At 30.7% G+C, this 26,805-nt stretch overlaps 2 protein-coding genes across 3 annotated transcripts; one reads left to right on the forward strand and one right to left on the reverse strand.

Annotated features, from left to right (window-relative positions):
• Positions 1–21,447: 21,447 nt before the first annotated feature.
• On the reverse strand, positions 21,448–23,785 carry LOC112293197 (vacuolar protein sorting-associated protein 55 homolog). 2 transcript variants are annotated; one of them, XM_024542363.3, is made up of 5 exons: positions 23,758–23,785; positions 22,610–22,662; positions 22,336–22,375; positions 22,060–22,141; positions 21,448–21,876 (listed from the first exon to the last, which is right to left on the reverse strand). In XM_024542363.3, exons 1-5 carry the CDS (start codon positions 23,774–23,776, stop codon positions 21,693–21,695), a joined length of 378 nt encoding a protein of 125 aa, XP_024398131.2. In that variant the 5' UTR covers positions 23,777–23,785; the 3' UTR covers positions 21,448–21,692. The 2 variants fall into 2 exon arrangements, with proteins under 2 accessions (XP_024398131.2, XP_024398132.1); XM_024542364.3 differs by having other exon boundaries at positions 23,531–23,785.
• Positions 23,786–25,315: 1,530 nt separating this feature from the next.
• Positions 25,316–26,524, forward strand: LOC141046348 (uncharacterized). The gene is made up of 2 exons (XM_073539683.2): positions 25,316–26,244; positions 26,389–26,524. The coding sequence occupies exon 1, from the start codon at positions 25,805–25,807 to the stop codon at positions 26,207–26,209; it is 405 nt and encodes a 134-aa protein (XP_073395784.1). The 5' UTR covers positions 25,316–25,804; the 3' UTR covers positions 26,210–26,244; positions 26,389–26,524.
• Positions 26,525–26,805: the final 281 nt, after the last annotated feature.

Consider the following 26,805-nt stretch of genomic DNA (forward strand, 5'->3'; position numbering starts at 1 on the left):
ATAAATCAACTTTTGCTTGGACTTATGTTGATCTAAAAGGTATCTCCACTGAAGTCTGTGAGCATCGTATTATTTTAGAGGAGAACGCTAAATCGATATGGTAGATGCAACATCACCTTAATCCTAAATATTTTCTCATAGTGAAGGAGGAATTGGACAAGCTTCTTGCAATTGGTTTTATTTATCCAATACCGAATAGTGAGTGGAATTCTCTAATCATGATGGTGCCGAAAAAGAACGAAAAAATCCAAATTTATCAGGATTTTTAAAAACTTAATGCGGCCACGAAGAAAGATTACTTCCCATTATCTTTCACAGACAGTATGGATAATATGTTGTCATTATCACTAGGTAATAATAGAATAGGAGTGGGGCACTAGTTAAAGTCATTCTGTGGTGTTGTTTTGGGTTGGCTGGAGTGCCATATTCTTATATTTCTTATGTTTTCGAGAGTAGTAGTTCCAGTTAAGAGTTAATAATGAGGAGCCGATTACAAGTGTCGATTGAAGATGTTTTAGAATGGATGAGTCGACAGCAACAACAATTGGAACTTCAAGATGTCCAGATCTTAAAACTGAAAGTTCAAGTCTGTGAATTGAGAGAGTATAATGAAGATCTCTCAAACTAGTTGAAGAAGGAGTGGATAAACGGACTGGAGGAGGAAGAAGAAGATTTGCAATTGGAACCAGATTCGATGGAACGCACATTCGATAATGTAGCAAATGATAAATTGGATGGGTTAGAAAAAATAGTACCTTTGTAGAGTTTTGTAAAGTAGTTTTTAGATAGGTACCAATTATGTGTTTGCGAGGGCGCTGCACAATTAGGAGTGGGGCTATGCAAAATAGGTAAATAAACTTTGTCATAAGTTACTAGTTGATTATTGATAACTTTGAGAATTAGACTGATGGTTATGCAATTTAGTTGGTAATAGTAGGTTGTTAGTGGAATAAATGGTTAAGAATTCAAAGGGTCATAACCTTTGGAATTTGCTGGCCGACGGATCATCTTTTTGGTAGAATAAAAAAGTTGAGGAAAGAGAGATTGAAGACAGACTGTGATAGTCGTAAGCCGGGGCAAGTTTGGTGCTACCTCTTTTTGTTTCTTTGTTGTTGACAAGTAATGGATAGTTTTTGAATACTGAGAAGTTAGTCTGGAGTGCCAAACTGTGAGAGTCATAAGCCAAGGATCAAACTATGATAGTCATGAGCCGGGGCAAGCTTGGTGCTACTTCTTTTTTCTTTTTTAATTGTTGATGAATAATGGATAGTTTCTGAATACTGAGAAGTTAGTCTGGAGTGCCAGACTGTGAGAGTCATAAGCCGAAATATTGAATTTTGTGTGATGAATTGAGAAACTGAATACAATAGGTAAGCTGGAGATCAGTAATTGAATATATATATAAACCACAAAGAGAGTAAGTGGGAGATGAACGCATAAGAATATGGAAGTATTATTGAATTGATAGTCGTAGAATGGATTATGGGTTGAATTAAGATGGAAGTAGTAAGCCTTGGTATTTTGTAGTTTGATAATTGATTTCAGATAGCTAGAGTACAGTCAATTGTGACACTAATAGATCCAATTCATATAACTAGTCTTTCTTCGTGTTCAAATCTACCTCTATTAGTTCAATTGCTTTGGTATATTGAAGCTTGAATACAACGAGAACAACAGTAGTCTAGATTCATAAGGAAGATTTATAAAATAGTTAATAACTAACTATGTATATTCATAAGCAAAGAAAACATGAAAATCTAAGATGTTAAGTAAAATTATTTTAGCCATGAACAACTTTGCAATATATTAGTACAAGTCAAGAACTATTAATCAAATAATCTAGCACCTTTTCTTTATTAATATGTTATATTAATCCTAACTAGAAAATAAACTTAGTATAAATAGATATTTTTTGTATATATATATTACTTTCATTTTTAATAAATAGATAATTATGCAATATGATATCAAAGCATAGTATTATCCTTAGGTAGATAGAAGCAATAAGAAGGTGAGCTTTGCTCCCTTACTATTAAAAGATAATTAGATATAAGAAGAGTCTAAATATTTATATTCTCATTTACTAAAATAGCTCACAATATTCAATTCCAAAGAAAAGATATTAAATTGCAAGGTAGATGAGTTGAATAAGCTGATAGGATTGCAAAACTATAATATTTGGAATTTTAAGATAAATGCAGTCTTTAAACAAGAGAATTTGTAGAGGTTAATAAAATCAAAAAAGCATCCCAAATCAATATCATATAATCATAGCAAAGATTGTATACATGAAGATTAGACTAAAAGAGTAAAAAAAAAAAACATAATATGGACTCATTATGTCAATAAGAAGTAATTTAATAGATATAGTATTTCAACATGACAATCTTACAAATTCATAGAATATGCTTCATAGAATGTTTCAAGTTGAAGATCAATAACAGATTTTCTTATTAACTAAGAAATTGAATAATATGGCATTCAAGAATAAAAGAGATAAAAATGGATATATCATTGATATTATAAACATACATAACTAGTTATACACCTTTGAAGAATGTGTCAATGAAAAATTACTCATCAATGTAGTCTTGAACAGGTTGTTGCAAAGCTATGAGATGATTATACAAGGAATAATATTACTTCTAGATTTTAATTTTGAGGATATAATGGAAAAATTATTAACAAAAATATATTATATGCTAATTTATAAATAAAATTTTTAATAGGAAGAGATGCTTATAGTGCAATTATAATATACTCATTTTTTGGGACAACAAGAAAGCCACCACTTCAGAGAAAGATACCAAAGAAGATGAGTAATTGAATAGCATGTTCAATATTATTGTGACTCAGACATACAAATTATACTGCAATACAAAATAGAAGATCTACCTGCATGCATCACCTTAGATTCTATCAATCTCAAAGCATCTCTAACAGTATTATAAATATATATTACTATAATTATGGTATTCTAGAATATTTAGTCCACAATTGTTCATAAAATTTTATTCCAACATATTATGTTGTTGTAATATAATACAACTAATAGGTGAAAGGGATAAAAAATCTATTATATTATAGAAGATCTTACTTCAAATATTGTAGCAAATTATCTTAGAAAATAGATAATAATCCAAAAGAAAATAGAAGTAAAGATTTAAATGCTACTTTTTTATAAAGTAGGCTTTTATTTATTTTATAAGGCCATAAATAAGGCAAAATAAGGTAGATTAAAAAAGTAAAGAATATAAACATATATAAAAAGAAGTTAGGAGTTGATTGGAACAAAAATTAATCCAAAAGGACAAAATTTGATACCCAAAGATGATTAGTTATCAACTTGGGTTAAAATCAGACCTTGAGGCACAAAACCAAGCACCTATGGCAACTTAAGGATTTTTTTGGTAGATTGGAAAGCAAGGTTTGAGAGCAAACTTGATAGGATTTCTTTGAGTATTGCTTTTGAGGGAATTGAGTGTGTAATGACTTTACAAGAGCTTTGAAAAGTCACAATTGTTTTAGATGACTCTAGAATTTGAGAAATAAAGAAGGTATTACATTTTAGAATCTTTCATAAGTTTGGTAATAGATCTATGGTTCAAAATTTGATGACTTATGTGAATAGTTATTTAGAGTGTATATTGTAAGTTTGAGCTTGATAAAATAGTTGAATTGAAGGCTATTGAATTCTAAGTAGGTTGAGATCTCTAAAATTAGACTTTGAAAAGTAGTTAGGATTTTTAAGATCTTTAGCAATTTACTAATTGGATTGGAGAAAAATTTATGTTTGAAAGTACTAGACTTGATTTTCTATAAATTTGTGAAATTTGAAGACAATTAAACAATTTAATAAGGAGATATTGGTATTGGGAGTTCAATATTCAGATTGGAGTATGAGGCCAACCAGCACCTAAGCAGATTTTAGGATTTTTTTCTATTTAATAAGTGTGATTATCTTCAAATTTAGTATGCTTATTTTAAATTTAATTATTGAAAGGTGTATAAATTTTTACACAATATCAATAGTTAAATTGATAGATATTGAGGTTCTAAACTAAGCTAGGATTAGATTGAGTAGAATTAGAATTTGATTTGGGATTTAATTTAGGATTTAAGATTTTTCAAGGATTTGATTTAGAATTTAGAATTTATCTAGGGTTTGATTTAGTATTTGGTTTAGGATCTAGGATTTGATCTAGGATTTGGTTTAGGATCTAGGATTTGATCTAGTATTTGATTTAGGATTTACAGTTTGTTTAGGGTTTGATTTAGGGTTTGATTTAGGGTTTAAAAATTTTCTAGAGTTTGATTAACGATTTGGTTTAGAGTTCAAGATTTGTCTAGAATTTCAACTAGGATTAAATTAAAACTTAGTTAAGATTTATTTAAGATATATTTTTGATTATTCTAATATTTTTTAGGACTTCTTAAAGATTCTTTTAAGATTTATTCTGGATTTTCTTTCAATTCTTTTAAGATTTTTTATTGTTTCTTTTGTAATTTTTTTAAGATTAATTTTGAATTTGATTAAAACTTGTTTAGCATTATTAAGATTTAAATAGAGTTTATTTAATATTCTATTATAATTAGGATTTTGTTGTTACAATTTCCATTCTACCTTCTACAACTACTTGCTTGGTGCACTCTTGAGCAAGACTTCACATCATACAACAACATTAAAGAAGATCACAATTCTAAAATAATCAATGCTTTCATTAAATCCAATTTTTTAAATTACCAAAAGTAACATTAGTACATGAACTCAAGAAAAAGCAATCACTTTACAAAAAAAAGAAGGAACATTCAATCAATACATCACATCCTTTCAGATATAAGCATTACAATAGTCAATAAAAAATCCTATCAAGTCAAAGCGATAGGTTTCTCAAATATTTCTACAAGTTTTGATTCAATAAATCTTAATAATGTTTTATATATTCCAACCTTAAATTAAAATCTTATATCTATTGGAGCCCTTACAAATTTTAGACACATGATTATCTTTAAAGATAAAAAAATACTTAGTATTTGATGATGCAAAAAACAAAAGAATAATCACAATAGAAAATTAAGAATTTTCAAATGGATTTATTAATTTTGTAATAAGATAATAGATGAAGCTGTTAATATGATTACATTTGAAGCAAGTATAAATTATGGCACAAGATATATAAGTATTTTTATTATATAAGTTTCTTTTATTTATCATTGAAAAAATAAATGTGTAACTTATCTAGCTTTTATAACATATATGAGGTCTATCTAGATTGCATAATTGAACAACAAATTTAGAAGAGCTTTCTAAAAAAAATATTAAATTATTCTTTTTAAGTGCTTGATTTCTTCCTTTTTGATCTAATAGATTCCATTTATACTCCATCTTTAAGAGAATTACAATTTTATATTGATTTATAAATGACTATTCTTGAAAGAATTAAGTTTATTTCATGAGGTATAATACAAAATCACTTGAGAAATTTGTAAAGATCAAAGTAAGAATGGAAAACAAAATAAGAAGAAAAATTCTATATCTAAGAATGAATAGAGGTAAAAAATACATATCAACAAATTTTAGTAACTACTTAGAGCAACACAAGATTAAACGTGACTTAACCATGGCCTATATTTCCCAACAAAATAAAATTAATAAGCAGAAGAATCATACTATTATAGAGCGGGCTAAGTCTATGGTTGCTAGTAGCAAGTGCTTTTGTTTTTTATAGATAGAACTTATAAAAACAACTAACTTACTCATAAACCTAAATCTTATTTAAACAAATCAAGGAATAACATCTAAAAGAAATACTAGAGATGACCACCATATATAAATTATCTTTAAAACTTTGATTTGATAGTCTATTTGTACATATCAAAAGAACAAAGAGATAAATTATAGAGCAAGATGCTCTGGTTTTCTTTTTGTAAGATACAACAAAAAAAAAAAAAAATACTAATTACAAGTTATTCAATCTTCTTTCTAAAAAGATACATTTAAGTCACAATATTGTGTTCAATGAATAGAATATAATTACATAATTAAAAAAAGATCAAAATCAAAAGACATGTATTTACTTCTAAGAAAAAAGATATCAAAAATTGAAAATCAATAGAAAGAAGTTTTCAAGATGGATGAGCACATATACAATGTCAAAACTCATGCCACAATTGACTTCTGACTTAAAGATTCTACATGCAATCTACTATCTATTGATTTTATTCTCATATCCATGATAAATTATAATAATATCGTAGTTGATATCTAATGTCTCATATTGCTATACATCCATGAAAGCATTGAATAACATCATAAATATGTAATCTAAAATTACAAGATGAACTCCAAATATTACAAAGATAGCTATATCTTAAGAGTAGAAACAAAAAAAGAACCTCACATTTATGTAGAGACTATATAAAGACAAGAGCAGTGAGATGCTATAGAATAAAAAGTTTACTCTATTAGGAAAAATGTAATATAGATAATAATTTATTTGTCCAAATTTTTTTTTTTTTTTTTTTTTTGCTGAGTAGATTTTTAAAGAAAAATTGGTTCCAAATACAAAGATAGAAAAATCAAAAGCTTGGATAGTAACAAGGAATTTCAAGCAAGAAGATGGAATAAATTTTTTGAAAATAATTTCTCTTATATTAAGATGGTTGACTATTCAAAGTATAATAGCCTTAGCTATGACAAAATACTAGAAGAAAAAATATTTTTATATTAAAATATCCTTTTGAAATAAAAAATTGATTGAAGGAATATATTTGACAATACCACTTGGATTTGAGGAATATGACAATGAAAAAAAGGTGTGTAAATTAGAAAAAAATACTATACAGTTTATATGAGACTCTAAAAGCTTGATACAAAAGAATTGATATATATATATATATATATATATATATATATATATATACAAAAGAATTAAAATATATATATATATATATATATATATATATACAAAAGAATTAATATATATATATATATATATATATATACATATTATAAATTAGAAATTAAAACAAAGTGAGGAAGATCTAAATATGTATTTTTTAATCAAAGAAGAAAAATATATTATTATCTTATTCTAAATTAATAATATAATAGTTATAAGAGATGACAAATATACGACAGAAAAATTCAAGACAAAATTGATGAATAAATTTCACATGATTGATTTGTGAGATGCTTAGATGTATCTTGGGATCAAATTATATAATGATAAATTTAAGATCTAACTTTATCAACTCATGTACATTCAAAAACTACTAAAAAAATTTAACCTTATACATTATAAGCTCCTAAGTATTTCAATGAATTCCAAAAATAAATTACAAAATGATATTAATATGTCTATTGTCAATCCCAAAACCTATCAAAAATTCATTGAAGGACTCATGTATCTCACTATCATTAGATGGGACATATAATACATAATAGACTATATATTATATTATATGCAAAAACTTCAAGTAGCACATATAGTAGCTACAAAAAATATATTGCAATACCTAAAAGAAACTCTCAACCTCAAAATTTTATATCTAATAAATGATGAAGGGAAATTATTCACCTATGCTAATGGTGATTAGATAGATGATACAAACTTCTAAAAATCAACTTCATGAATCTTCTACAAACTAGGCACAATTCCAATTACATGGTCTAACAAACTTCAATCAATGTTATCACTATTATCTACAAAAGTTGAGTATCAAGTCTTATCTAACGCAACCAAAAATACTACATGCTTTTGTATACTACTACAAGACCTACAACTACCAAACAATGTGTGTCAAAGATATGAACTAGAAGAAGATGCATAAACTTGAAAAGTCTATGTTAAAAGAAAAGTGAAAAAAATAGCTGTGGTTATCGTTTTACTTATTCTACAAATTCCTTCTAGAATAAATCCATAGAAGGGGATTCAAACACAGGGAAAGACTATCACATGAGCTTACACATTAGGGTCACACAATTAACTATAATCTAAACCACTAAAATATTAAAAAATATTACAATACTTTCTCCCAGTAATAATATTCTTTCATTAATTGATAACAACAATATGCAAATTTGCACTCTCAAAAGATCGCTCAAAACATATAAATTCCATCACATGAGCTTACATGTTAGGATCACATAATTAACTATAATTTAAACTACTAAAACATTAAGAAATACTACAATACTTTCTCCTAGTAATAATACTCTTTCATCAATTGATAACAACAATGTGCAATCCTGCATTCTCAAAAGACCGCTCAAACCACATAAATTCTATCCAACACCAGAAATAATAGACTTTACTCCAATTAATCTAGATTCACACAATTTCTATAATCACAAACTTCTTTTGTCAAAACACACACAATTCTCAATAAAAAACAATCATAATCTTCCATCCATAATGAATCTTCCAATAACTTCTTATATAATTCAATTACACAGTATTCCAATTACATAATCAATAATTCATAAATCAATCTCTGATTTATTTCATAGATTCACTTCTCAATATTTAGAAACTATCTATTACTCTTCAACAACAAAGAAACAAAAAGGTAGCACCAAGCTTACCCTGACTCATGACTATCATAGTTTGGCCCTTACAATATCTTCTTCAACTTACTTATGATTTACTTCTGAAATTCTACATTCTAACTATCATTCCCTACTTAACCGTTTTTCATAACTAATTCAATCACCTATCCTACTGAATTGACTATCCTAAGAATAATTAATCTACTTTACTAATATCTTACAAAAAAAAAAATCTACCTCTTCTATATAGCTCTACTCCTAACTATGCAGTGTCTTCGGAAACACAGAATTGATACATATCTAAAAAAAATAAAAAAAAATAAAAAATCTACCAAATTTCTATCCCTCTGGCCCACCTAATTGATCAATTACTACATTATCTGTTGTTGGTTCCACCAATTCTGGTTCTAAATGTAAAATTTCATCCTCTTCCAATTCTTCCATTGGCTCCTTCCTCAACATGACTAAAAAGTCTTCATTATACTCACCCAATTCATGGACTTGAGCCTCCAATTTCAGAATCTAAGCATCCCTAAATTCCAATTGGTGTTGATGCTGAATCATCCGGTTTGAAACTTTAGAAATTGGCATCATTGATACTTGCAACTGACCAATATTGACTAAATTATTTGCCAATTTTGTCACCTTAGTGTTTAATGCCTCAATTTTAGTCCTCAACTACTCCGTTTCACATCTATGTTGGTCATTCATTGCCGCTTTTACTTACGCCAAGAACTCTATCTTTTTTCGTTATGCTTACAATTGGTACTTGACTTTCTCCTCTTCCAAATTCCATATCTAGCGATTCTGGAACAATTTGTTCCATTGACCTTCCACGATCTTAAAGATGTATTCTTTTTTTTTCGTTCAAGCTCCTCATTTCTGTAAAAACCTCCATTCCAATATCAACTTGGACTGTACATTCATATAGATGATCTATCTTTTTCTACAATTTTTTAGTTCTGCTTCAATATCACCTTTTTGTTTGCCTCCAATTCCTGTTTGATACTGTCTTTTACATCCAATGTTCATATCAGGCAATGTATTTGCAAAATATACTTCAATAAAGCATTCTTAAGATGTATACCTTCTAATAGTCGGCCCTATAGAAATACCAATTGATTTATATCTAATAAAATTGGGACTTTATTCTCCTCCTCTTTTGCCAAACTAATTGGAGCTAGTTTTGGTGCAACTCCTCGAACTACTTTTTGTACCAATATATGATTAGATTCTCCAATTTTGTATACTACATCCCCGAAATTGGTAGTCAGTGCCAATAAATTCCATTCACCTTGTTGAGGCACTAGTAAGGATATATTTCTCTTCACTACTGGCATTGCTTGACTCAATATAATTGCAATCACAGCATACACATAGTTGAAACAGAGTAGCATTGTAAACTTCTCTATTTTTTACTTGGCTACCATTTTTTCATGAATACGGGTTGCTACATAAGCTGCCCAATTGAACACCATGCCATCAAGTGTCCCTACCACTGCAAACATTAATCATCTTGACATATATATGTTCTATCGATACAACCCTAAATGCCTTAGCATGAAGCGCATCCATTCCATGAGCTCTTATATAATTATCTCATCTGTTCGCCAACCTTGGTTCTTCTCAAATGATGACATTCTACCTTTGAAAAATGCTCTTGGATTGAAATCGCTTAAGTCCATTCTTTCCACGACAAGCTCTCCAATTGAAAGATACAACACTTTTTTTAGGATCTTCTCATCAATATTGATAATGTGTCCTTATACTATACTCGATTCATCTTCTAGGTCATAGTTTGCAATGTATTCTTCCACTAATTCCACGTTAATTGATAGCAAGTTATCTGACCTTTGTAAAAACTGAAAAATTTGTGTATTTTAAAAATCTCATATTCTTCTTGGCATCGAGTAGATCTCTAATTTCATAGGCTCCATATTGGTAATGATTATTATAGATGGTGGTCCCAAATTGCGTTTAGCTTTCATATTTTGGCTACTTTCTTCTCTGTCCGTAGCTCTCTTTGGACTTTCAATCGCCATGAAACACACTCTTTCAAGTTCTAACTGTCAATGCTATTTTCCAGTACTCCCGAAACAGAAGAAATTATAACACATAAAAACAACAACAAAATGTGACACCACATAATCACCTTGAATGGATACTCCACTCCTATTCTTTTACCTAGTAGTGATAATGGCAATATGTTACCCATACTGTTCGTTTCTTCTACCATCCCATTTGACCTATGATTAATTACCTCTCTAACTATCCTTTCAGCCGTCTCTATATCCTAGTCTATTTATACCAATAAATATAGCTCCAAGAAAAAAATTGAAATATGTACTAGGTTTTAAGTAAAATATAGCTATTATTGGTGCCCGTTAATGCATATACTGAATTGATGGCTCATAAAAACTTCCAATTGGACTGATCTATTGAAAAAAATTTCAACCATCCAATATGAAACATGCCATCAAACTTAAATTTTTTTTAGAAAAGTATTAAAACAACTATCATAAAGCAAGACCAAATCACTAGACATAAATTTTTTAGGTCGCAATTTACTATCATAGTAATTCTTTCATCGTTTTTAGGTAGCTTCCATCGTTAAAAGAGTAGTAGCTCAAATTTCATCGAATTCTTCTAATTTTACCAATTGGTAGTGTACGGATTCTTTATCACTCAGTTGTTCATCCATTGTAATCTATAAACTCTAGACTTCCCGTTCGATAGATAAGAGCGTTTCTTGTCCATAAACCAATTTGAATGAGGTAGAATTGATTATCACTTTATATGCTATACGATATGCATATAAGGCTGCAAATAATTTGATATCTCAATCCATGCATGCTCCCAATATAATCTTAGTTAATATCTTACATAAAATATCATTAGTCTTTTTCATTTGCCCATTGGCTCTAAGATGATATGGAATTATTTTCCTATATTTGATCTCGTAAATATCCATCAAAGCTAGAATTGTAGAATTAATGAAATAGATTCCTCGATCACTAATCAATTCTTTAAGACACCCAAACCGAGTGATAATATTCTCGTATAGAAAAGTGGTGCTAGTATTTGCATTATCATGTTATGTTGCAACAGCCTTTGTCCATTTGGTTATATAGTCCGTGGCGACTAAAATACACCGCTTCTGTCCATGTTGTGACGTTGGTGCAATTGGTCCAACAAATCAATTCTCTATTTTTCAAACAATGCTTGAGCCAAAATTGGTACTAACAGCATGGCAGAAGTGCTAGTCGGTCAACTAATTCTTTGACATGGATTACAACAGCAAACATATTGGTGTACATCTGATAACATAATTAGCCACCAATATCCGACCATTAAAGCTTTTTGAGCAGTACTATTACCAGCAAAATATCCACCACAACTATCCAGGGGGCAACCATCCAATATTGATGGTACTTCACTTTGAAAGATACAGCATCATAAAATGCCATCTTTTCCTTACTTATACAAAGTATCACCAATCATTGTATATGGTACACTTTTCAAAATTAAGCGTTTCTTAAGTTTCTTATTAAATACAGGTGGAAATGTTTAGAATGTCAAAAACTAAATTATTTCACTATACTCTGGTGAAATCACATCTACAACAAATAAATCGACATCGAGAAGTATATTAGAGTAGGTTCATTGCCCAGGATATTGGACAACTGGGATAAATGGTCAACATTTGCATAGTTCTTCCCAAGTCTTATGATAATATTAAAATTGAATTCTTGTAGTAGTGATACTCATCTCGCAATATGTCCATTCAATTGAGGCTTATTAATCATGTATTTTAGGGCATCATGATCTACATAAAATACAAATGGATAACCCAAAAAATAATGCCAAAATTTGTGAACCGAATATATCATGCCCAAAGCTTTCCGTTCAATAATAGTGTAATTTTATTTGGCAGCCACCAATTTTTGACTAGCATAATATATTGGATGATCCATTCCCTTTTCATCCTTCTAAATTAATACAGATCCAATAGCAGCATTGGATGCATCAACATACACATGAAATGGCTTTGTCCAACAAGATGCCACTAATATTGGTACAAATGCCAATTTTTGCTTCAATTCTTTAAACGCCACTGTACATTGCTTGGTTCAAACTAAACTGGTTCTACTCGATAGACGTTTCTTTAAAAGATTAGTCAAAGATTGACAGAGGACTGCAAATGAATCAATAAATCATTGATAATAATTGATATGGTTGACAAAATCGCAAACACCCGACACTGTCTCTAGTCTTGGCAGGTTCATTATGTGTTAAACTTTATCTGGATTAGTGGCAGTACCACGTCTGGAGACTATGTATCTCAAGAGTTTTCCAGATAGAATACCAAATTAGCATTTATCAAAGTTCAAAGATATCCCGTATGTAGTACATTGATCCAAACATTTGCCTAGGCATTTCAAATGATCCTATTTGTACTGAAAGTACAAAAGTCATCTAAAAATATCACCATAAATATTCGTAAATAATCGTGAAATGCTTGAGTCATCACTCACTGAAACGTGGCTAGAGCATTATATAATCCAAACTGTATAATGGAGGTACTCAATTTTGATTCCAGTACACTGATCCGGTATACATCATATTTGATCATCCAATCTATAATAACATGATCAAAATTTTCCATATCTAGCAAATATATCAAATATTCTCTCGGTCCTCCACATTGATACACCATTCTAAGGTGTTGAGCTGTCTCGAAGGACGCTCCCTCTTTTGAAATGATGGCGTCTTCATCAGAACTGAGTTCATCATCAGATGTCAATTTAGATGCTAACATTTGAGATTTTCTATGATAGTGTACTAGGTATATTTGTAATACCATCTTATCGCCACTTTTTTTGATCATCAAAGTGCCACGACTTCAATCATTCTTGATTTTTGCTTAATAAAGCTAGGATTGTTCAAATAAAATCAGATATGATAAAGTTGAACATTGTAATTAAAAAATAATATAGTCTATTTCGTATTCAATACCAATAATTATAGTTTGAATATTTTGCAAGATATCTATGGATTTAATCCAGCTATGATCTACCATCCATAATACCAATGTTATAGATACTAAATGTGCTAAGTCCAAAGCATCCATTGTATCTGTGTTCATTAAATTAATGTTGGAGCCACCATCCACTTAGACTCTAGAAATCATAATGCCATCTATCGATACATTGATAGTTGGCTCCTGGGTCAAGGTTCAAATTGACCTCATGAATTTCTTTGTTGTATTGCCTACGCCATGTTCACAGTGAATTCAATATAGAACGACACCCTGGTACTATTGCTAGAAGCTGCTTCATTGAAATAGAAGGCTAAATAGTGTCGACTTCTTTTAGAATGTCATAAGGTTCTATGTTTAAAGAAATTTTCAATATCCACTTTCATTTCATTTGTTTCAGCTTTATTCCTTGAGGTAATATAGTTTTCTTTCTTGGACTTGAAATTGAAACAACTGAAAGAACTTTTATAAAATGTCTGTCCATGAGAAGATCTTTTAATATATAAGATGTCTCCAAGAACTGCACAAGGGATGAAACTAGTTTAGATTGAGTCGAGATCTTAGCGGTTGGGACTTCATTAGTTTGCGTAGACAAACTAGGTCTCATTATCGATAAGATATCCATTATAGGAACTAGATTTGACGTCCCCATAATTGGATTGAATTGGTCCTTCACAAATAGTTCACCTAAGTGTTGAATTGGTTCTTTACCCTTTTGTTGGCTCCTGGTAAGTACTACTTAGACACATTGTACCCAATTTATCGAAGAATTTTGGAGACCTTAATTATTATCCTTGATCTTACTTTGTAGCTAGATCTACTAATCATGGTTGTTGAAATTGAATGGAGCATTACACTACTAATATGTATGCCCCAACTACTTATAATTTCCACAAACTTGAGCATAGTCATCACTAGCTCTTGGATTAAGACATTCACTAAGATAATGACCAATCTACTTGTAATAGTAACAACAAAGTGGTCTTCTTCCACTTCTATCAGGCATATTGGATGTCTCTACTCATATATATCGGTTGGGCCGATTCCAAGTTGAATTGGTAAATGATCTCAGTTGTTTTATTACTACGGAAGAAACTCAAATCTATTGCGATGATGGAAAATATTGCTGATATCATGGTTGTTTTTTTTTTATAATCATGGGAGTTCGATATAGAACCCGGATTATAATTTGGACCTTGAAAGTTATTAAAGGCTTGATTTTGCCTATTTGAACAAGTTTCATTCTAGCCAAATGTATTTCTTGTTTAAACTTGATTGACATCCCACTAAGTGGGTGGGATCATAGTCTGATTATCAAACTATTGTTTCTTTTTTCAATTCCAACAATTAGTTGTCAAATGCTTTCTTCCACAGAATGTACATTGTACCATCATTTATAGAAGAGAGAGGCATTCTGTCACCAAATGACCTTGGCCCTTACAATTATTGCACCATACATTGGACCTAGTATTGGTAGGATTTTGCCTCTTTTCTTTATCCTTTGCCATATTGACTGCCATTTTTTCTATTTTTTTAGTCAAATTTAATAACAAGGTTTTATTAGAATCCTTTGGAGCTGATACTATTGGCACTCTGCTATAGTCAACGGTTGTTGCTGATAAGAGAAGTATGAGGACTGTGATATTACCATCCTTGGTGGTATAGCTTGCAATGGGGTGACATTAACTATTTCTTTTGTATTGGTATCTAAATTATTCTTTGTATCAAACATTCTCGGATACCTAACCACTGCTGCATTCCATGCCGAGATTTGATAACTTCCTTGAACTAGAATCATAGTAGCTCCCATAATTAAAAATTGATCATAATGGCATTCCTCCCAAACCTTGCCTCAATTAAGAGATGCAATTACTGTATTTTATTGAACCTCTTTTACAAACATTTTTAGTTTGGATGGATACAATTCATTGATTAATATGGACAATACAAAAGCCTTTGGCATTTGATGATTTGGCCTCTTGCGGAGTATATCTGCCAAATGGCCATAGTATGATTCCACTACTTCTCCTAGATTCATTTTGCTATTCATTAATCTTTTTCAAAGTCAATCTTCAAAACCAATTAGGCAAAAATGGATTAAAAATGCATTCTTCAATGATTTCCAATTAAGAAATTGATCGATGATTTGGAAGTTATACCATTCAAATGCCGTATCTTTTAAAATTGTTGGTAGCCATTGCAACCAAATATCTTTAGTTCTACCATTATTGACTATATATACGGTCAGAAACTGAGATAAGTGTTGATCTGGATCTGCACCTAACAAGCCCCTAAAAGTAGGTAATGGAGCTACGCTAATTGTGCAATCATCCATGTCACCCATTTGGACTGCTATTGGAACTACAGGACCACTCGTCATCATTGAAGAGGACAATAAGCTACTTAATCTCTTATTAAAATCACCATTGCCTTCTCCAATTATCTTTTTTGAACTTTTTAACTTCTTCAATTTACTATTATTATCCCTAAATAAGTCTATTAGTTGAATTGGAGGTGAAAACGATGAATTTTAGAATATGTTGAATTAGCCTTTATTAACAAGCAATTTATGCCATCCTATAAGACCAGTTTTGATAGAATTGACAATTTTTGTCATTGGGAAGGTACCCAATGGAGTACCCAATTCTTTTGTGTTTCTTCCACTTATAGTTAACGAGCTCAAGAGATACAATGGACTATTGACAAAATTTTCTACGAGTGCTCTTGGTAATTTTCTTAACGGTATATATGTTTGAAATATTAGAGGTCAGTCAACTTTTGGATATGCCAATAGGCATATCTTTCATATCTCTCATTTAATTATACAATTTTCTTCACTTTTGAACCAATTTCAATTTTATAACCTCTTTGCGCAACATCTTAAACTACTCGTTCGGCCATTAATTCCTTACACTCAATACTATTGTTATTCTCTGGCAACGGTGCCAAAATGTGGTTATTGTTTTACTTATTCTACAAATTCCTTTGAAAATAAACCCATAGAGGGAGATTCGAACACATGGAAAGACTATCGCATGAACTTACACATTAGAGTCACACAATTAACCGTAATCCGAACCACTAAAACACCAAAGAATATTACAATGCTTTCTCCCAGTAATAATACTTCTTCATCAATTGATAACAACAATATGCAACCATGTACTCTCAAAAGACTGCTCAAAACATATAAATTCCATCCAACACCCGAAATAACAAACTTCATTCCAACCAATCTATATTCACACAGTTTTGTAATCACAAACTTCCTCTGTCAAAACACACACAACTCTCAATAAACAACATTTATAATCTTTCATCCATAATCAATCTTTCAATAACTTCTCATATAATTCAATCACACAGTACTCTAATTACATAATCAATAATTCATAAATCAATCTCTGATTTATTCTATAGATTCACTTCTCAATATTCAGAAACTATTTATTATTCTTTAGCAAAAAAAAAACAAAAAGGTAGCACCAAGCTTACCCCGACTCATGACTATCATAGTTTGGCCCTTACAATATCTTCTTCAACTTACTTATACTTTACTTCTGAAATTCTAGATTCTAACCATCATTCTCTACTTAACCGTTTTTTATAACTAATTCAATCACCCATCCTATTGAATTGACTATCCTATGAATGATTAATCTACTTTATTAATATCTTACAAAAATAAATTTCTATCCCTTCTACAATAGCAATAAAATAATATGTATATTAAAAAGAAACTAGAATGGCTATTGCCAAAAAACAAGGAAACTAGAAATTTTTAAATCTAGAGTAGAAGCAAGAAAGGAGTTGACAAGAGTGAAGAGGACTTTACTCTTATCTCTATATATAATATCCAACTAAAAGCTACGTGGCAATATTTTATAGGACCTCTAATATGTGTTGACTTTGTAAGACACATGTCTTAGCTTATAAGGCAAGTTTTTTACATGTGGACTACATAGTTAGCTTGTTCTTCAAGCTACCAACATGTGTGGCACATGGCCAACTTATTGACCATGTTTCTAACCTAAAAACTCAATTACAGATACCTATAAAGTCAAAACAGTATCTATGAAGCTTCTAAAAAGTTTCTATAGAAGATATTATAGAATCAATCTACCTTTACTTATTTTTATGTAATCATATAGGTAATTATTGGTTTACATGTGTATGTCCATGACAATGGGCCAAAATCAATTCTCTACAATAACATCAATAATATAAAACTTCTTTGAAATTGTGTGATTTACACACAAACAAAGTACATTGATCTTTATTATCATTTCATTTAATAGAAATACCAAGATAGTAATATAAAAATCAATTATATTTCAATCTAGGACCAAAAGGTAAACAGACTTACAAAATCATTGAAGCCTCAATTGTTCATTAAAAACAAGGAAGAAGCCAATTTATTTCAAATACTTGTTTTATCACAGATTGATATAATACAATGAATCAATACCTAGGTCAATCTTATAATTTGAGGCAAATTCGAAGAGAGCAAATACTACACCTTTAACTCTTAACAAGTACCACAACAAGCAACATAGTGTAAGAAGAAAAACTTAAAACTAGCACTATAGAATGACCAATTTTAGCAACTTATACATAGGTAATTATAAATCTATTTAAAAAACAAACATTGAGTACAGAACTAGCATATTATAATTAAAAATTTTATTTTTGTTCACAACATCTTAAGGATATCCGTAAAAACAACTCTATAATATAACATTTTTGAAAGAAAATATATGAATTGAAAGAAGGTGTTGGTGAAACAATCTAGCACCTTTACTTTGTTAACTTGTCATATCAATCTTAACGAGAAAGTAATCTTAGTATAAAAAAATTATAATACTATTATACTATATATATATATATATTTTTTTTTATTTTTTTATTTTTATTTTTATTTTTATTTTCAACAAATAGATGATTATGCAATAAGAATAGTTATGATACCAATTTCCATTTCAATCCTCGTTGGTGCCAAGAAAATAAGCTCTCTTTCTATCTCAATGTAATAAGTTTCAATAGCTCACTAAGCTACTTGCTACCAAATTAAATTAAATAATCAAGTAATAAACTAAATTTTCAATTCCAAAGTAAATTTCAACAACTCAAAAAGTCCTTTGCACTCTCAAGCAATTTGGATATGGCTACATTAGGCAATATTTTGGACAGATGAGATGGTCACGTACCAAAGACGAGTTGCTTTATAGAAGACAATAACAAAGTGTGGAGGTGGAGTGAAATAGGACTAAATGAATCATCACATGGTTTAGGAGCATAGTTTTAATTTTATTATTTTATTATTTTATTAATTTTATTATTTTATTAATCATTTTTTTATGTCTTTAAAAATAGATATATTAAAATAAAATAAAATAAAAAATTATTAAATACTTTAATAAATTCAAAAGATTATTAAAAAAATATTTTTTTATTTTAGTTTAAACTATAATATGTTAATTTTAGAAATAATAATATTTAATATAAATCTATTAAAATAATTTCTATTTATAGTTTTAAAAATATTTATAATGAAATTTAATATAAATTTAATATAAATAATACATAAATAAAGATTTTGATACAATATTTAGATTAGATTTTAAAATGAATATGAATAACTTTTTAATAATTATTTAAGACTTAAAATATTAATCTAATAATTATTTTTGGTCTTATTTTAATTTTGATTGATTTTGAGCCAATAATAAGATTTATGATTAATTAATGTGATAAAATCTACAAATCAAAAATGATAAAGTTGTTATCTTTTGAATTAATCCAAAAATTATTTTTAGATTAAAAATATAAATTTAGATTTAGCAAAAATCACATGTTTTTGGATAATTAATTTTTTGAATATATATAGAAAAGTAAAATAAAAATAAAAATAAAATTACTTTCTTAATTTTAATATTAATATTAATCTATTAAGTATTTAAATAAAAATAATCACTTAAAAAATTTAAAAATTAGATTACTAATAATTATATTTTATAACTTAGCATTTCTAAGATTATACATTTTCAAACTATATATAAATAATTAATTAATTAATTACAAGAGAATTAAAATCCATCTACAATAGAATAAAAATATTTTAATTATAATTTTTAGACAATAATTTATTGCAAATATATTTCAAATATTATTTGGCTCAATTTAACTAAGTAGCATTTAGAAATTAAAAAGAAGATTTACTATTGTTAAAAATTATGTACAAAAATATTTCTATTTTAATAAAGCAATTATTTCCTATGATTATATCTTATATCTTTATTTCTTAATGTATTTTATTTATTAAGATATCTAAACTTATTCTTAGAATACATTAAATTTACATGTTTGTCAACTTACTTATACTTCTAATGGTTGTTTAAGATACAATTTGTGAATCTCTCAAACTTTCTAAAATTTCAAACATGTTTTGTTAAATATTTATTTTAAAAGTTTAGTAAGTATAGCTTATATTGTCAAATCTTCTAAAAAAGTGGACAATAAACAACTTGTCAAAGAATGGTACTTGGATTTGGCCAAATATTAGAGAACACACTTTATGTGCTATTTGTTGTACTTTAAGGTCAATTCTCTAAGATTCTAAAAAGTATGCAAATACAACTCTATATAATGATGTGAATTTGCCATGTGGACAAAAAAAAACTTGTCATCATATACATGATTGTACTTTGTAATGATTGGAATAAATTACAATAATAATGTGTATGTTGTTAATAATAAATATATATATATATATATATATGATTTATTTATTTATTGATTGATTCTTATCACACAATAGTATAGATAACAACTTATACTTAAATAAGGTGTCATATCTTAGCACTTTTTTATATAAAAAATAAAAAATAAAAAATGGTTCAATTTTTTTTAGTCACCAAAAATATTTATATATTAAAATCTAATAATAGAGTTATAATTTGTTTTATTATTTTTATTTACTAAGATTTTTTAGTATAAAATATATTCATTATTTTATTTTTGTTTCAAGAATTTTTTTAAAGTGAAATCCATGTTATTATGCTATAAATGCATATCTTTAAAATGGAAAACAAAATAAGAATTTATTTAAATATACAAGTGTTTAAAATTCAAAATAAATAAATAAAAATAAATAAAAAATACAAAAAAATATAAATAAAATAAATAAATAAAGAAATAAATAAAATATACCTAATTTGATAGAAAATATATATATATATATATATATATATATATATTTATATAAGGGTGGTACTCTACTATTCCAACTAATGATTATTTTAGTGTCAAATTGAGGAAGAGAAAGCTTGGCATAAACCTTATCTATACTTTGCAACAACTCCAATGTTCTTTAATGAATAAACTTCTTAGGCTCTACCCAAAAGTGTTATATTATCATAAATCTAGAAGCGTATTTTTCATTACTTGTAGCATTTCCAAAAAGACAAATCTAATGGACATCTTGATGGTAGCTATTCTAACAAACAGAAAAAGATTCACAATTTTCAAAAGAAAGTCTCCATGGAAGTTGTAGTCAACCTGCAGATGTTTTATGGAATATAATTAGCAAAAATTGAACTTGTCAAAGTATTATTAAACAATGTACCTGTTTCTAAAGAATCATGCATTGACCATTTGAGTACACAACTCCTCACTTTATTTCACGCAAATGTGTGGTCATTTATACTAATTTGTCTCTTTGGCATTACTCGATTCAAAGTGCTACTTTTCATTCGGATTTCCTATTGTTAATGTATGCCGCACTTGAGAACTAACAATCATTATTAGTACATTGTGTTGCAAACAAATTAATTGAAAAGCCCAACAAGAACACTGTATATATAACATGAAACCATTGTAGGCGCTGTTTACTTACATGGTTTCAAGAATGCTTGATGAAATTCTTTCATCGTAGGAAATTTATTTTGTACAGCATAAAACAAACCCACTATCCAAACCGAAAACGGTTGATGAAGTCTGTGACGAAATATCTAAACAAATGTTGACCCAATCAACAATTTTATGATCTTCATGAACAGTAAGAGGGCTATGGAAAATGACTGAGCTGTGCTCCTCAGCCAGGAATCAGTAATAATCTTCTTGACTCACGTGTTGAAAAATCAACACAGTGCTTAAAAGAATGAAGAATGCAGTGAATTCAATCCACATAGCACCCCCCGTGATGAGGTCAGCATGCCGTAAAATAGCAGGGATAGCTATGCTTCCAACAGATGAAAATCCAGTAAGAAACTTAGCGGCATCTGCCCAACTGTGATACATGCACAACAAATTTTAGTTCAACAAATCACAACCAAATTGAAAATACCATTACAAACGTCAAATCCCAAGAACAGTCGAAATAGAATTGTAAAAACTGAGACTAAATTTTTTAAACCACGTGTGAACAATCAATTGCGTCGCCAAGGCATACCAAGTAAAAAAAAACACTTACTCATTCCCTTCTGAGGATATAAACGACTGCCCACCACCACCAAAAAACAAGCAAGGCATCGGAAGCATTATGTACATTAGGCCTGAAATCAGAGCCAAACAAACAAGTCAAGCAGCATTAGAAAGATCTCTGCATTAAACTCAGCAACATTAACAACATGAACGATGCGCAAGCACTCATTAAACTGCCCCACAAAAATCTAACTCCTCACTCAGCTCGCATAGATTGCCGATGCATTTGACCAATCGGAAAAAAGAATCTGAAAGACCATCGTACCAGTGAGCATCGGCCACCAGTTATTGTATAAAGCACATCCCTGAAAGAATCATGGACGTATTACAAATTTGAACACTATATCATATCGATAAGCTGATTTTCTTTATCACCTCATAATGCATCCACGTTCATACTTACAGTGTTAAAAGATAGTTCGCGGAAGGCCTCAAGAAACATTTACCAAATGCATAAACAATACAACGGCTAGAAGCTCTCAAAAATAAAAATAAATACAAAATAAAAATAGATTCTTCAGCAAAGGAGGGTATCATACCAGAATCTGGAGGAGAAAACCGACTGAAAACAAGAACGCTAAACCCGCCAATACTGCAGGATGAACAGCACAGGTATTATCAATGATGGCTACAGCAAGCAAAATCAGCACTGCAGCATTTGTATATGTCCAAAGTCACTTATGCTTTCTAAAATTAGGAATTTGAAGGCAGATCCCACTGTACGAAATCACAGAACTGATCAACAATTACAAGATAATAACTAGGTAGATTCTCACGATGGCAACGAAGCAGCAAACAATTTCGCTAATCTAACCACAAATCATTGCTTGTCTCAACAAGCTCTGCACTGCTATTCGACTTCTAACCCAAAAATGTTCATACCCCCACATAGGCTAGGAATATATCCAATTGTATTTTATCAAGCGTCAAGGAACTCTTAATTGCCAAATTTCCAGTTCACTGTAGTGGGTTTGAAGCGAGGGCTCCTTGAACGAAATGCGCGTTATTTCTGAAAGTCATCAAGTCCGGAATTACAAAACCCTAGTGTTTCATTGGAACGATCCACAACAAAGACATTGGCAAACTGTTTCCAAAAATGAATTGGAACGTTAGGTTTTGATGCAGTATAACTAGTTGACCCACATCTCAAAATATAGAAACCTCGAACACATGAATCCATCTCCTCCTTCATCAATCCACATCAACAACATGCCAATTAACGAGACCCGATCTTCCACATCATCCACAACTACCAAAAATCAAATCCCAAGATCTTTGCATCATCAAACCGTGCGATCGGAAATCACAGACCAAAATCCACGAGAAGAAACCAATCAACGAAACTCTATGACAAACTACAACCCGATCACCCATCACACCGCAGACTAAACCCAAAAAAAATAAAAAATAAAAACAAAAATAAAAACAAAAATGCAACACGCAGCGGGAAAATCCCATACCTTCCAGCCTAATCGCCATAGCAACCGAAATTGACACAGTAACAAGCAACCCAACAACGCAACTGGGAGTCCAAGAAGAAGCAGAGTCCTTCCGCGAAAGCCTAGACCACTAGCGAGAACGATAGAGGGGAAGCTAAACACCTGTCCGAAAGCTTACGAATTCTGACTCTATCCAATTAATGGAACAATATTCTGCGACAGTAGTGGAGTAGAGGAGACAGTCGTACCTTCGATGTTCACAGCCATGACTCGATCGCAGGGGTCAGTCGGTGCTGTTGCGAGCTCCACCACCATATCCTCCTCCTCCTCGGCGTCAACGTCCCCGACCTCACCCCAGCGACGGCAACGGCGGATATCTGGGCTCGCATCGCGGTATACGAGTGAATATCAGGGCGTCATGTACCCTCCCGGGTATCTATACCATTCCCGGATATATTATACTGTTCCCGGGTATCTGAGACAGTATTCGAGTGTCGAAGGTTATGTGCCGTGATGTCCATGTAGGACGTACTTAAAAGGATGTAATAATAAGCGTATTTTTAAACTATCCACATGATGGTGAAAACAGTAATGAAAAAATATGCTTTAAAAAACAATTTACAAAATCTATAACTATATCCATTAATTTAAATGAAATCACTCAAAAAATTATTTGTATTTTTATTTTGACCCACGTCATTTTAATCACAGCAATATTATTTATAACTGGTATAATACAAGACACAACTTAATTGAAGTACACAGTACGAAAAAGTTCACGTCCTTTTTTATTTTTGAGAATAAATTTATTTAGTTTAATCATGATTCAGTGCTTGTGAAAGCATCTATAAAATTATCCACGTAGCAACTAAGATTAGTAAATGAACCTACACACATACACACAAGCGCACATGCTCATATATATTAAAAACAATTAGTTGTTGGTAGAAAAATAATGATTTCAATAGAATGGTATATTTTTTGGGATGCCTTTTAAATATGCAGTGTACTAATATATTTGTTGTAATTAAAACTTTAATAATTTTTACATATATATTTACTGCTAAAATTCAAAAGGTAAAATGATTGTGTTAGTTCTTGTAAACCATTCAAAATTGTATATACTTTTACTTTACTTTTATTCTTTTACTTTATTTCCAGATCTTGAAATTTGTGATTAATTTATGAAACTTTTATGAATATTTGGTCTATTCCTGCTAAGTAATGACACCTACACAATGAGCACCTACAACGTCAATAATGTGTGTTTATATATATATATATATATATATATAATAAAACTTATTTTCATTACAGAAGGTTTCCAGATTTTATGTTTTTATTTTTTAAGAATGCTGTGTAGGTTTATACGGATAAATCTAATACAGTTGTGTTTCCATGCTTAATATATATATACACACACACACACATAGAACATGCATGTGGATGCATAATTCAAATGGACATGTCTTTGTATTTTATAGCATCAATTACATTTTTATAATGATTGATGCTGATTTTCTGAAGAAACAAATTTGAAGTGTAACATGAAATTATCAAAGTAAACGTATGAAAATATACAACAACATATTACACTTACTTTATTTTTTATTATTAAACACAAGACATGCCCCGAAAGGTTTTACCCGATTCATTATTCATTTACAAATACAAAGATTAAAGAATGAGGAGTTGAGTCCATATTTGTAAGATCATTTTCAAGACCAATTCATAAGTTTTTACAAAAAACATTATGCAAAGTATTTTCATTAAAAATCTATAAAATTTGAGATAAAGCAATAATGCAAGTGTACTAGGCCTCAAAATTAGGAAAAATAGATACAGAGATATAAACAAGTTTAAAACATCGGTGCTGAACAATTATTGTAGCATTTTGCAGTCGTTTTAGAAAACAACTGTATTATGCATGACGAACATGCAAAGTCCCAAAAGGAGAATTTTCACCCTCGGATGAACCTTTGCATTATGGGTGATTTCATTCTCATAATCCGACATGGATGAACGCAGTGACTTGTTCATCCAAAAATCCCGTCAATCCATCCACCTATCCGCCTGTCTGTCTCTCTCTGGGACCACGGAACTCTGACGGAATACTCCGAGAACTTATTAGAGATGAACGTGGATGGAAAATGTTAACCCTGGTTTTCGAGCATGTCCGTTTCTCCAGCAACAAACCCTAAATCTGATGCTGAGACTAGGAGATAGAGCTCGTGAAGAGCACGAACAGAGTCGTCAAGGATACTGCGACGGGGGTGGGGGCTTCTCCTGCAGAGAATGAAGTGGGAGGGACAAGTGTTTCACCTGGCCGGTGCAGTGATTGGCAGGGGAAAGGAGCGCGCCAACCTACCCATCCATTCTTCCACGAGGGCTCGGTCCATGCTTCTAGTCTGCCATTCACGAGACCGACACTACGAAAGTGGTGCCAGACTCAACTCCTACTCCTCGCTCGTCGCGCGCGCGTCCAACAGGATCGTGCAGGAATTCCACGGTCGCGAAGAAGACAAAAATGCTTTGCGCCCTGTGCTAGGCTCAGCTGGTGGTTCAGGTGCGTCGGAACGCAGAGTGAGGAAGCTGTGGAGAAACGACGCTTCACGGAGGAGGGAGTGGCAACGCCCCCCATTATGCAAGCGAATCCCGTGTCCTCATGGCGCATGTCACGGTCGTAGGGACCACCCATGATCTCGGTGTGTCTGATCAATGACCGTGGCGCACAGGTCTCCCCACGTTTCCTCTTTTCGTCTGAACCGGTTATGTCCTCCCTTGATGTCCGAATCCAGGCCTTTGCGCTCCACAATGCACCTCACTGACATAGAAGGTTCCATATAGAACTTAATGGCAATCCTGTTGCATGTGTGTAGGTTGCTCAATTGTATTCTTTGTTGATTCACGATCTTTCCACATTTCAAATCTTCAACTGGTCAAGTTGTAAGTCAATTCCACGTGTCCGCACAGTACTGGTGGTGACATGGTCCCGAGGCTGCTGAGAGGAAAGAGGTTGCGCCCATACGAACGAGTCAAAATGAAAAAGAAAAAAGTGACACTTCGAAAAGGAGAAGAAAAACTCTCCTTCTTTTCAGGGCAACTGCCCATATAATGAAAGAGTGAGGGGGCGTTTCTTTTGCATCCACCTTTTACGTTTTCATTCCGGTTTCCCCATTTTCTCTTCATCTTTCTTCACCTTTCATAATTCCTTTCATCTTTCTGCCCGTTTCCAAGCAGCTGCTGCTGACGTGGGAGGGTGGTGGCTATTTTTGGGTAGAAGGAGGACGGGTGGC

Source organism: Physcomitrium patens, chromosome 16, assembly GCF_059467195.1.
Source record: "Physcomitrium patens ecotype Gransden chromosome 16, ASM5946719v1, whole genome shotgun sequence".
Classification (NCBI taxonomy): domain Eukaryota; kingdom Viridiplantae; phylum Streptophyta; class Bryopsida; order Funariales; family Funariaceae; genus Physcomitrium; species Physcomitrium patens.